Below are 13498 nucleotides of genomic sequence, written 5' to 3' on the forward strand. Positions count from 1 at the left end.
GCGCCGTAGTACTCGTTGTGATAGGAATTGTAGTTTTTTAGTATAACACGCGAAAGCGGTATTACAATTAGTTCGAAATAATTTTCCTAGATTGTGAATTTAATTCTGTATCTCACAGTATAGAAATTTATTGCGAGAAAATTCCGTAACGCGAGTTATATTGAAAGTTGTGTGTGTGCGCCGTAGTACTCGTTGCGCTAGGTATTATAGTTTTTTTAGTATAACACGCGAACGCGGAATTACAATTAGTTCGAAATAATTTTCGTAGATGGTGAATTTAATTCTGTATCCCCCTGTATAGAAATTTATTGCGAGAAAATTCCGTAACGCGAGTTATATTGGAAGTTGTGTGGGTGCGCCGTAGTACTCGTTGCGCTAGAAATTATAGTTATTTTTAGTATAATAAGAGAACGCGGTGTCACACTAATCACACTAATTCTGTATCTCCCTGCATTGAAGTTTATTGCAAGACACCGTACAAGGGTAGCGGTAGAAGTGACTCATGTTCAGGGCACTGAACAAGGGTTGCGATAGAAGTGACTTGTGTTCAGGACACCGTATAAGGGTAGCGGTAGAAGTGACTCGTGTTGAAGGCACCGTATGAGGGTAGCGGTAGAAGTGACTCGTGTTCAGGGCACCGTACAAGGTTAGCGGTAGAAGTGACTCGTGGTCAGGGTACCGTACAAAGGTAGCGGTAGAAGTGACTCGTATTTTTAGCACTTTTAATCGCATTTCTCGACTTTCTCCTTTACGATATTTAATGACTTTATATTATAATCCCATAGAGAATTTTCCAATCTTTCATAATCTGCAATTTGTTGATTGTTATCGCTTTTAGTTTAAGAGATATTAATTGTCAAAAATCCTCGAAATAAATTATCAAACACCCCCCCTTGGCAATTTTTTCTTAAGAATTAAAATTTCATCTCTCAGATTTACGTTTTAACTATCTATATTAGAGAGAATAGTCCGTAGATTAAGACGCTGCGATCAGATCCTATTTATCTCTTTTAGTTTCCGAGATATTCGCAATCGAAAAAAATGGGCAAAAGTTGAAAAATGTCACTTTTTAGCACTTTTGGTCGCGTTTTTCAACGTTTTATTGTAGAAAATATAATTATTTTATATATTTATCTGATAGAGAATTTTCCAGTCTATTATAATCAGCAATTCGTTGGTGGCTATCGCTTTTAGTTTAAGAGATATTAATTTTCAAAAATCGTCGAAAAAAAGTATCAAGCACCCCCCCTTGGCAATTTTTTCTTAAGAATTAAAATTTCATCTCTTAGATTTACGTTTTAACTAGCGTATCTTATAGAGATTGGTCCGTAGAATAATCCCTGAGAGTTGTACCTACTTATCTCTTCTAGTTTACAAGATATTCGCAATTGAAAAAAATGGGCAAAAATTGAAAAATGTCACTTTTTAGCACTTTTGGTCGCGTTTTTCAACCTTTTATTGTAGAAAATATAATTATTTTATATATTTATCTGATAGAGAATTTTCCAGTCTTTCATAATCAGCGATTCGTTGGTGGCTATCGCTTTTAGTTTAAGAGATATTAATTATCAAAAATCGTCGAAAAAAAGTATCAAGCACCCCCCCTTGGCAATTTTTTCTTAAGAATTAAAATTTCATCTCTTAGATTTACGTTTTAACTAGCGTATCTTATAGAGATTGGTCCGTAGAATAATCCCTGAGAGTTGTACCTATTTATCTCTTCTAGTTTACGAGATATTCGCAATTGAAAAAAATGGGCAAAAATTGAAAAATGTCACTTTTTAGCACTTTCGGTCGCGTTTTTCAACCTTTTATTGTAGGGAATATAATTATTTTATATATTTATCTGATAGAGAATTTTCCAGTCTATTATAATCAGCAATTCGTTGGTGGCTATCGCTTTTACTTTAAGGGTTATTAATTTTCAAAAATCGTCGAAAAAAATTATCAAGCACCCCCCCTTGGCAATTTTTTCTTAAGAATTAAAATTCCATCTCTTAGATTTACGTTTTAACTAGCGTATCTTATAGAGATTGGTCCGTAGAATAATCCCTGAGAGTTGTACCTATTTATCTCTTCTAGTTTACGAGATATTCGCAATTGAAAAAAATGGGCAAAAATTGAAAAATGTCACTTTTTAGCACTTTCGGTCGCGTTTTTCAACCTTTTATTGTAGGGAATATAATTATTTTATATATTTATCTGATAGAGAATTTTCCAGTCTATTATAATCAGCGATTCGTTGGTGGCTATCGCTTTTAGTTTAAGAGATATTAATTATCAAAAATCGTCGAAAAAAAGTATCAAGCACCCCCCCTTGGCAATTTTTTCTTAAGAATTAAAATTTCATCTATTAGATTTACGTTTTAACTAGCGTATCTTATAGAGATTGGTTCGTAGAATAACCCCTGAGAGTTGTACCTATTTATCTCTTCTAGTTTACGAGATATTCGCAATTGAAAAAAATGAGCAAAAATTGAAAAATGTCACTTTTTAGCACTTTTGGTCGCGTTTTTCAACCTTTTATTGTAGAGAATATAATTATTTTATATATTTATCTGATAGAGAATTTTCCAGTCTTTCATAATCAGTGACTCGTTGGTGGCTATCGCTTTTAGTTTAAGAGATATTAATTTAAATTTGGCAATTTTTTCTTAAGAATTAAAATTTCATCTCTCAGATTTCCATTTTAACTATTCTATCTGATAGAGAATAGTCCGTAGATTAAGACGCTGCGATCAGATCTTAATTATCTCTTTTAGTTTACGAGATATTCGCGATTGAATAAAATGGGCAAAAATTTAAAAATGTCACTTTTCAGCACTTTTAGTCGCATTTTTCGACCTTTTACTGTAGGAAATATAATTATTTTATATTTTTATCTTATAGAAAGTTTCCCAATCTTTCATAATCAACGATTCTTTGGTAGCTATCGCTTTTAGTTTAAGAGATATTAATGATCGAAAATCGTTGATAAAAATTATCAAGGGTACTTGACAATTTTTTTTTAATAATTAAAATTTGATCTCTTAAATTTCCAATTGAACTAATTTATTCTTTTCGTATGCCGAGAAATATTGAAAGTAAAAGTAAATTTCGTGTATGTGTATTCCCAACTACGTGTTTATCAGTACGTTTGTGTATAAACAACTTTTTTTGTTCGACTGACGCGTGTTATCGCTGCATACCCGCCCTGTACCCGGCTACGCGCAGCGCACACGGCAGTTGTTTCACCGCGTGGTCCTCTGGCGTGTCTCGCTAATCGCCACGCGTTTTGAGGTTTTAATTGGATTAATCGTCGTGTATTCTTTCGGCCATCGGCAAAATATTTGAAATGAGCATGTGTGCCTGTTTTGTTTAATGATTTATGGCGGTTAGAGTCTTCGTAAGTGAGAAATAAGTGTCCGTTAATCCCTTCGTGAGTTTTCACTTGATATAATATATTACAGGATAGAAAATCTCATCAATGCACAGGTAGGTGAATAATTAAAATTTTTCGCGGAAAGTTAAGGCGGTTTAACTTAAATTGATTATTCAATTTGAGGGATATCAATTTTGTAGATTACAAACACGTGGTGGCACACGAACGCGGTGTCACAATAAGTTCTGAGTAATTTTTCTATATGCAGAATTTAATTGTGAATCTCCCTATGTTCAAATTTATCGCGAGAAAATTCCATAACGCGAGTTATATTGAAAGTTGTATGTGTGCGTCGAAGTACTCGTAGCGCTAGGAATTGTAGTTTTTTTTTGTGTTACATGCGAACGCGGTGTCACAATAACTTCGGAATAATTTTTCCAGATGCAGAATTTAATTTTGCATCTCCCTGTTTCGAAATTTATTGCAAGAAAATTCCATAACGCGAGTTATATTGAAAGTTGTGTGTGTGTGTGCGCCGTAGTACTCGTTGCGCTAGGAATTGTAGTTCTTTTAGTATAACACACGAACGCGGTGTCGCAATAAGTTCGGAATAATTTTTCCAGATGCAGAATTTAATTTTGTATCTTGTTGTATTGAAATTTATTGCAAGAAAATTCCACAACGCGAGTTATATTGATAGTTGTGTGTGTGCGCCGTACTACTCGTTATAACTCGCGAACGCCGTCTCAAACTAAGTTCGGAATAATTTTTCCAGTTGCGGAATTTAATTATTTCCCTGTATCGAAATTTATTGCGAGAAGATTCCGTAACGCGAGTTATAATGATAGTTGTGTGTATACGCACTTGTATTAGTACTCGTTGCGCTAGGAATTGTAGTTTTCTTGTTATAACTCGCGAACGCGGTCTCAAACTTAGTTCGGAATTTTTTTTCAGATGCGGAATTTAATTCTTTATTTCCCTGTATCGAAATTTATTGCGAGAAAATTCCGTAACGCGAGTTATAATGATAGTTGTGTGTATACGCACTTGTACTCGTTGCGCTAGGAATTGTAGTTTTTTTTATTATAACACGCGCACGCGATCTTAAACTTAGCTCATAATAATTTTCCTAGATGCGGAATTTAATTCTTTATTTCCCTGTATCAAAAATTATTGCGAGAAAATTCCGTAACGCGATTTATAATGATATTTGTGTATATACGCACTTGTGTACTCGTACTCGTACACTTGTACTCGTGTATGTTGGTTATTTCAACATTGTGAAATTTTAGTTTGGTCTTTTCAACTACGGGTTTACCACTACGTTTGTTATAAACAACTTTTTTGTTCGATTGACGCGTATTATCGCGACGTACCTGCCTTGTACCTGGCAACGCGCAGCGCACACGGCAGTCGTTACACCGCGTGGTCTGCAGTCGTTACACCGCGTGGTCCGCAGTCGTGTCCCTCTAATCGCCACGCGTTTTGAGGTTTTAATTGAATTAATCGACGTGTATTCTTTCGGCCATCATCAAAATATTAGGGACGGGCATGTGCGGCTGTTTTGTTTAATGATTTGTCGCGGTTAGAATCTTCTTAACTAAGAAATAAGTGTTTGTCAATTCCTACGCGAGTTTTTAGTTGGTAGAATATATTACAGGATAGGTATAGAATTTCCTCATCAATGCAAAGGTACGTGTGTAATAAATTTTTTTCACGGAAACTTAAGGCGGTGTAACTTAAGTTGATTATTCCATTTGAGTGATATTAATTTTGCTTGTATTATCTTGCAAATTACAAACACGTTGTTCCATTCCTATCAGAATTATTAGTCCCGTTTCCGAAAATAACATGCATGATTTAATTATTACCATGACGGTTTTAAAAATAATCTGTAGATTATTAAAATGACAATATTCATGTGGTCGATCGCGCTCAGTTTGCTGTCGGCCGTCGGCTCGGTCAACCTTTCGCTGAACACGTGAACGTTTTTAATCGAATTGCACTTGTTAGCATCATTAAATTAAGAAGTCTCTTGTTGACATAATAAAATCTTGTACGGTGAATAGTTCTTCGTTTTTGTAGTCTCCGTATATCTTAATATTTACAAAGAATTACTTAGTTATTTTTATCGTATTTTAAGACAGTAATGCCACGCGCCGTCGCTTGCCGTCTGTTGATTTAGATGTTTTCCACCGGATATTCTATCAATTTATGATGATATTTTACCCGTCGGTTTAATTAATTAATAAATATATATTCACAATATATTGAAATGTAATTGTTTTCTTTTCTAGCACCTTTTTGCTTAATTTCCCGATCATTTTCATGTGAAATCTTTTAATTTATATTAAAATAATGTTGTTTCCATATAAATTTCCCGTGTCATGATGTGAATATTGATTATCTTTGTAGTCTCGAAAATTTTCTTTTTGTAACACCCTGTCTATTAGTTTTCCTAACCGCACGTAGAAGATTGTCTTTATTTGTGAGTTTTGAATGTTCATTGTTTTGAACTTGGGATTTTCTTTCTGGTACACCCTGTATATTAGTTTTCTTTTGTGTCCGTGAAAATTTTGCTTCAATTGTTGTTTTTAGGATTTTCCATTTTGCACTTTTAATTTTCTTTCTGGAACACCCTGTATATTAGTTTCCCTGATCGTCGAGTGAAAACGAGCGGCGTTTGTAGTGTCCAGAGTTTTTTGTTTGCACTTTAAATTTTCTTTTTGTAACACCCTGTATATTTATTTTCATTGTCAATAACAAGAAAATGAACTATTTGCTAATTTCATTATTCCGGTAGAACTGTACCAAGTGCTACTTGCTTATATGTGCGCGGCTTAGCAGGTCGTAAGTCCTGTTTCAATATGGCGACATGTATTCTGTTGACTTGCAAAGTCTAAACTTGTATTCTATTGTTAATAAAGAAATAGTAAGATATATTGACATCTTTGATTTGTGTGTTCGCCTTCTATCATTTCAGGAACAGGTCTCTAAGAGAGTTCCCTCTCTCAGAAATATTTAAAGAAGGCCTCCTAAGGATTGTCCTTATAAGGAGTTCCCTCTCTCTGGGGGTGATCCCCCACCATAAAAATTGTTGATATGCCTGATAATTTCGGGGATGAAGCGCAGAGACATCGTAGCTGTAGGATGGGCCGGGAGCAATGGACGGATCGAAGCAGTGGGCGATCGACCAGAGCGCCAGAGGCGCTCTGGGAGATCGACCTGTGACTGTCTTATAACGACACGTGCCAAAAAATTTAAAAATCTGATCCTCCCCTGTTCTCTTTCCTCTATCTCTTCCTCTTCTCTACTCTGTTCTCTGTTCTCTTCCTTCAATCTTCTCCTATTCTTTACTACTCACTCACTCCTTCTTCTATTTCTCTGTTCTCGTTTCTCCACTTACTTTCTTACTTCTCGTATTGCCTTCACTTGTATTTCAATTTCTCTTATATTTCGTTGCAATTCATATATGCAACCCAAATTACACCTGATATTTTTATATTTGAGAAAAATGCCTTCCATACCTGAGATTCGATCCGTGTCTGCTAGCATGCCAGCAGGTGCACGTCTCCACTCGACCACAGAGTGTTTTTATCATTAATATTTGATTCTTCTATTTATGTTTCTCCTTTATTCAACTTTTTTAAAAACAACAACACAAGCCTTAGCTATGTTGCACTCACATAAACTTCATCTGAAATATGATTTAAGACGCATATCCTGAAAACGACAAAGAGGTTATCACAAAGAAGTATGAATAAGATTCTAATATTAAATTGAGTTTTATTAATTGCATTTAACAATACATTCTTCATTTTTTTTAATAAAACGAACGTACGTACGATTCAAGTTATATCCTACGTACTATCAAGTCACAACGCTCTCTTATCAAACGTTTCACCCAAAGTAGAACTGTTAGTAGAATTGATGTTACTACTCACGTGATTTATCCCCTCTAATTAACAATACCATTTTGGCCTATAAATCCAATTCGAATCCGTAGTCCAACGAAAGAGATCCGCCGGCCGGCGGCTGATGGCTTAAGTTTCGAGTTGATTTGAGATAAATCACGTGTTCAATAGTTGATAGCAATCGATGACTAAACGATTCTAAGGCTCGCACCGTATTAAAGTATCCCGAAATGCTAACAGTCGCGATGAAGACCGGCGGTGAAACAGAACACGTGCACACAGCACAATTGCGTAGCACCCACTGACTAATCAGGAAAGAACAATAGCTAACACGACAGCGCAAAATGTACTGAGCAGTATAGCGAATTGTCACTTGAAGCCGGCGATAGACGGCGGCCAGTGCAGTACTGTTCAAATTTCAAATGGCAGCGCACAGCGTGCTGCGCATGCCAAGGTCGAATTGAAGGCATAAACAAAGTGTAGAAAATTCTGCGGAACATATAAAGAACATAGATTGAACATGATCAAAGTTTCATAAAAGTATCATCATCCTGGTATATTAATAAAACACAATCCATGTTATATATAATCCATATACTATTCAAAATGACTAAATGTAAACCTATACTTCGTGATAAACAAACAGATACAAGTTATCGACATAACGACGTACGAAACGTACAATTTATCTAACAATACACGTTCTACAGGTACATCTCCTACGACATTAGAATATAACGCAATGATGAATTAAATTTTACATCTTTAGGGACCTCGCTGATATTACGCGTTCATGTGCTAAATCCCGAAAACCAGCAAAATCAGTGCTTCGAAACACAAAAAAGGAATTTTTTTTCGCTAATTCATAAGTTGTTCATATAAATTATGTGTGAAAATGATAAAGAAATTAATTACTTACAATCTGATGCAAGAATGGTTCTCCTACGACATCAGGCTCGGGTGCAGAACACCTAAAACAAGCAAAAAGTGGTCCTATGCAACACAGAAATGCAATTTTCGTCACTAATTCATGAGCAACTCACAAAAATTAGTTATGAAAACGATAATGAAATTAAATACTTACAATCTGATGCAAGAATGGTTATCCTACGATGTCAGACTCAGGTGCAATGTCCATAAAACCAGCAAAAATTAGCCCTTTGAACATATAAATGCAATTTTGGGGGTCAATTTGTGAGATAATCTCAAAAGTTATTTAGGAAAATGATAAAGAAATTAAATACTCACAATCTGATGCAAGAATGGTCATTTTACGATGCTAGACCCAGGTGCAATACCACTAAAACAAGCAAAAATTAATCCTTCGAACATAAAAATGCAATTTTGGAGGTCAATTTGTGAGATAATCGCAAAAGTTATTTCGGAAAATGATAATGAAATTAAATACTTACAATCTCATGCAAGAATGGTCCTTCTACGATGTCAGACTTAGGTGTAAACTCCTATAAGTGCAGATTGATGACCCGCTTCCACATCCACCTGAGGTGAAAACAAAACTTCATTAGCATAATAACGAACCAGAAGTAATACAAAAGCGAAGTATTGCTGAAGTTTAGAGGTGTTTTTAGAGTAGTTTAAGTTGTATTTCTTATTTACCTCTTCTAAGGCTCATTCAACACAAACATTTTTGTAAAGGTTACTCACACTTTATATGTATGTAGGTCAGTAAAATACAACTTATTTCCATTTCAGTGCTACAGTGATACATTTATAACACTAGACATCGTAAAATTGAAATTAATAATTATATAAGTTATTACATTAATTTAATAAAAACAAATGTAAAACTTTATATATTTATGTTTTATGTAATATATTTTATGTATAATTGTGTCGATTGTGTCAACCTACACCGAGGCTTAGTTAACACACATGTTGTTTGTAAAGCATATTTTACACTTTATAAACACGTTAATGTCAGTAAACTTATACTTATTTCCATTTCAGTGTAGTGTTATAATTGCAACACTACAGCTGGCAAAAGAAAAATAAATAAATACCTCTTGGCCTGTCAATATTTGATAGAATCATTGAAATCGTTGAAGAAGCATGCGGTTCACAGCTGGTCCAAGATATCCATAAGGTCTCGTTAAAAGTTTAACCCAAAAAATAATAATTTAAAAGATAAGATAATAAAATTTGGAAAATAAGATGGAAAATAATTAATAACTAAAAAATATTGCTGCATCATGCTCTTTGAATAATTTCGGTAACAAATATCATCTAAACTAAAAGCGCTAGCAGTCAAAGGATTCAACATTATAAAAATTTGGAAAATTCTTTATAAGATAAGACAAGAAAATAAGTAAAATTCAGGGTGTAAAAGTTCAGAAATCGTATTCCAATTAATAATTTAATGAATACACAGGACAAAACCACTAGGAATTCTTAGCCCACGGAAGATATCCGCCGGCCGACGGGAAATACCTGCGTATTTTACAATTCCGGACGCACGATATCTCAATAACTATACGCCGCACTTGTCTGGTAATTCAAATTCTTTTTTTGCTGGCAGAATCTAATTCAACTACCGACTTAAAATCACAAGAAATGCGATAAATCATCACGAAAATCGCCGCTCAACTAGACGCGTTCAAACCACGCCGCAGCACACGATCGACTAAGTAAGAAATAGAACAAACACTGCTGAGCGCGCCGGACGAGCAGCAACGCAATAAAAAAAACCAGTTGTTTGTACACAAACACCGATAAGAGTCAAGAATGAGAACTATGAACAATTCATGTTGTGGATGCAGTCCAATGCAATGAAAAGATGGTGGACGTTCTCTCTTATTCGTATAAACAACATACGAAGGTACCGGTAGAAGTGACTCCCATTCAGGGCACCGTACGAAGGTAGCGGTAGAAGTAACTTAGCGGAACTTAAGGAATCATTGTATCATTATGTATTCAATCAAATGATAAAATAAATTCATAAACCACACTGGTTTCAACATTACAAAGCATGCGGTATTACAGTTAGATAATTAAATTACCTTCGTATTGATAATAATTTAATTGGCGGGGTTTCTCTCTCACGTTCAGAGCACTCACTTAATTACCACACACGGTTACAAGCCAGTTTTCTTTCGTTCAATATGGGGTGCTGGAACACATCGCGAGCAGAACAAGACTGACTAAAGTCAACATACAGAAAGCGCTGAGTGAGTGCAGCGCAATCTGCGCATGGCGGGATATTCAAATTCATACCCTCGAAGCATTAATTTACATATGTGAATGTTACATTACAGTTTCAGTACATAATTGCTAAATCCGTCATTTTATAATACTTGCACTTATAAATATTATAATTAAAACGAACGTTGTCGAATTTTCAAGTCCTCAGATTTTTACAATTATTATCTTAAAGCAATCAGATTTCTTTCTAATTCTCGCAATTTTCCCTTTAGGGCAGCACATAATTTGGTTTAATGCGGTCATTACTAAGTAAAATATAATACCGTTTATAAATCGACATTTTTCAAATTGGAGGAAGAAAAATTTGGTATATGTTCATTCTTCGGCGGTACAAAGACACCTATCGGTTTGATCGCATCGCGTTTATCCTTCAACTTGCCCAACTCTAACTTAAGCTTATTCAAAATTGCAAAATTCGGCGAATTCACCGCCGCCTTGCTCTGTAACAAGGTAATTTCTTGTTCCTCGAGCTTTTTCTCCTTGAAGGTTTTGATCGATCGATTTCCGTACAATCTAAGAATACTACCCCAATTATTGATATGGGGATGCAGTGCTTGTAGAATACTTTGTGACGCACGTTGCTTTCCATCTCGTTTGTTCTTGCAGATTACTGTGGCAGTGTGTTTACCGACAGTCATAGTAAACTCGTTCTTTTGATGCTTTAGGGTTTGACCCTGATAATTGATTTCCAAATCGCCCACCCCAAAATTCCGCTGAAGACAGGTGAGAAGAATGTCATGCGGAGATGGTTCGGTGGTTTTCGCACAGAATTCAGCTACACGCGGATCTTCAATCCGGATTTCGTCAAAAAACTGTTGTAAAAATAAATAAAAAAACAATTAATTCCACTACACTTTGAAAAATTTTTACTACTCACTGATAAATCTTGATCTTGAGATTTCGAAGTACTCGCCCCGCCTGTTTTAGCATCCGTAAGAATCTTAAACCTCATTTCTGGAATAAGAATTTCGAGGGTAGCTTTAGCCGCTTCCGATTTAGCCTGCTTTTTACTCGTCCCATAACCAACACCATACTGCATTTCGTTAATAGATACTATTGCTGCATATGGCATTGCAGCATTCTCCAATTCGTTGAATTTATACGTGGGCTGTTTTTTCAGCGCATGCTGCACATATTCATGCAGAATACAAACGTATGACTTTCCGTTGGGGTTCATTATCCATTCTTTTTTCGTTGCGCCCGGCTCACCATCATTGTCTTGTATCGGAAATGTTATTAGCTTTGTTCCTATTAAAATAATAAAAAACAATCACACTGTCATCAACAATTTTAAAATTTAATTTTACCATCAGGTAAAGTCGGTCGTTGTAATTGTTTCTCTTGTTTCTTTTTCTTGCTGAATTGTCGCCTCTCACTCCAAGATTTAAAACGCGTTACTTTAATCGTACGGAATTGGAAAAGTTTCTCACAATACGCTCGAACCTGTTCCGGATTCAAATTATTCCATTTGTTATTCTCGCTGACGGTTTCAATCTTCGCGTTGGGGAGTTCCTGTGCGGCTTTGTCCTTTTTTGCGGCTTGTTCATCCTCCAGAGCACGTTTGTAATTTAAACAAGGTATGGCACTTATTGGTAAGTCGTGTTTCTGGAAATAAACACAATGTATTCATATTATATAAATGTAGGTAAATAGTAATAATTACCCTGGCACTGCCCGGACCCAAAAAATACGGTTTCGATAAGGTGCACACGCGTGATTGTTGATGTAAGTAAATATTCATGCCACTGTTGTGTGTTACTTTTACCCACCCCTCTGGGAGAATGTCAAAATGATTGCTTCCTTTGTCTATAAGGACGGTTTTTTCTTTTTCATTGTATGGTGCAGGTGTTTCATCTAATAGTAAAATAAATATTTATTTTTAGTTATAATAACAAATCTAAATTAAATTGTGAGATTTTATAGCTACCTAAACCAGCTTCATTTGCTTTCCTTTTCTTTGTAAGTGCATCCTCCAACATTTGTTCAATTTCATCATCAGGCACATCCATATCAGAAGAATCACAATCTTCATTGTCAGATTCATTCTCAATTTCATCCAGAACATGGAATGAATTAAGATTAACTGCATGTCCATTTTGATTACCACCCATTGCAAATGAAGAACTGTCCTCTTCAGTTTTCATAGAACCATAGCTCTCTTCACTGACTGGTGAATGTAACACATTCTTCTTGATCCCATTGCTAACCACCTCTGGTAATGAATCATCTTCATTATCTTGTGGTGGTGGAGGTTTAACCACCTCATCAGGTAAAGGTGCAGCTGGTAATGGAGGATTTATCCCATTTTTAAATGGGCAACCAGCTGGTTCAGCACCAGTGTTATTGGTAGCAAAGTTTTTATTAAACTCCTCCATAAATTGTTCCATTATTGCACAACACAACTATATCCAACCGCAATTCAGTTCACTTCAGTCGCGCAGTTGCATAAATATCTGCTGCAATGTGGTAGTTTCTCCACGGCAAATCTGTAAATTAGCATTTCAATTGAACATGTGTGGGAGCCACAATTGAAATGCTCTTTTAGAAATAGCCGTAAAAAAACCGACGGTTTTTCAGTCGATGTAACTACAACACTACCAAAAACCAAAGAATCTCGACAACGTACTAACGAGTAGTTATCGTCAACGCGGTGTTAGGTATATGGATGTAAATAATGCTGAGTTATCGTTACAACCGAACTCACCACTCCTTATAACTTACAGCCATTTGCTAGGAGGTTATTGTCACAATCGATAACATTGTTACGGTTTTACTTCACTTTACACTTTGAGGAACTTCATAGAAGTAAAATTTGATTTATTTGTTATTTAAAATTCAGATTATGTGAGGCCGAAGTTGGAGAGCACTACCGATCGGCAACAAGACTCGATGCAGGGCAGTAAAACAATGGCTGCAAAGTTGTCATTGTCCACTATATACTACTGATCGGGAACTCTCGTTGAGCAAACAGCGTCGATCGGCTCAATGAATTCTAACGCTACCT

At 35.6% G+C, this 13498-nt stretch overlaps 1 protein-coding gene and 1 long non-coding RNA gene across 7 annotated transcripts; both read right to left on the minus strand.

The window, feature by feature from the left end:
- Positions 1-7854: 7854 nt before the first annotated feature.
- Positions 7855-9935, minus strand: LOC135798882 (uncharacterized). Of its 4 annotated transcripts, none has more exons than XR_010549796.1 (5): positions 9724-9935; positions 8688-8775; positions 8524-8575; positions 8360-8433; positions 7855-8246 (listed from the first exon to the last, which is right to left on the minus strand). It is a non-coding gene; the product is annotated as an uncharacterized lncRNA (long non-coding RNA). The 4 variants fall into 4 exon arrangements; XR_010549794.1 differs by lacking the exon at positions 9724-9935 and adding an exon at positions 9297-9400; XR_010549797.1 differs by lacking the exon at positions 9724-9935 and adding an exon at positions 8941-9135.
- Positions 9936-10179: 244 nt separating this feature from the next.
- LOC135798881 (microprocessor complex subunit DGCR8-like) lies at positions 10180-13406 on the minus strand. Of its 3 annotated transcripts, none has more exons than XM_065311860.1 (6): positions 13216-13406; positions 12422-12980; positions 12158-12348; positions 11802-12099; positions 11372-11742; positions 10508-11306 (listed from the first exon to the last, which is right to left on the minus strand). In XM_065311860.1, exons 2-6 carry the CDS (start codon positions 12879-12881, stop codon positions 10761-10763), a joined length of 1866 nt encoding a protein of 621 aa, XP_065167932.1. In that variant the 5' UTR covers positions 12882-12980; positions 13216-13406; the 3' UTR covers positions 10508-10760. The 3 variants fall into 3 exon arrangements, with proteins under 3 accessions (XP_065167929.1, XP_065167932.1, XP_065167931.1); XM_065311859.1 differs by having other exon boundaries at positions 13199-13406; XM_065311857.1 differs by having other exon boundaries at positions 10180-11306; positions 12422-13406.
- Positions 13407-13498: the final 92 nt, after the last annotated feature.

This window comes from Atheta coriaria, unplaced genomic scaffold (genome assembly GCF_025399875.1).
Source record: "Atheta coriaria isolate IRGN ID8LTWV9N9 unplaced genomic scaffold, Caltech_Dcor_3.1 hic_scaffold_9_pilon, whole genome shotgun sequence".
Lineage (NCBI taxonomy): Eukaryota > Metazoa > Arthropoda > Insecta > Coleoptera > Staphylinidae > Dalotia > Dalotia coriaria.

Coding starts and splice junctions, on each gene's coding strand:
- LOC135798881 (XM_065311857.1), bottom strand. CDS start 12,881: ATGGAACAATTTATGGAGGAGTTTAATAAAAACTTTGCTACCAATAAC. Junction 12,100..12,157: donor TGGGTCCGGGCAGTGCCAGG/GTAATTATTACT, acceptor GTTTATTTCCAG/AAACACGACTTACCAATAAG. Junction 11,307..11,371: donor CTCAAGATCAAGATTTATCA/GTGAGTAGTAAA, acceptor TTTTTACAACAG/TTTTTTGACGAAATCCGGAT.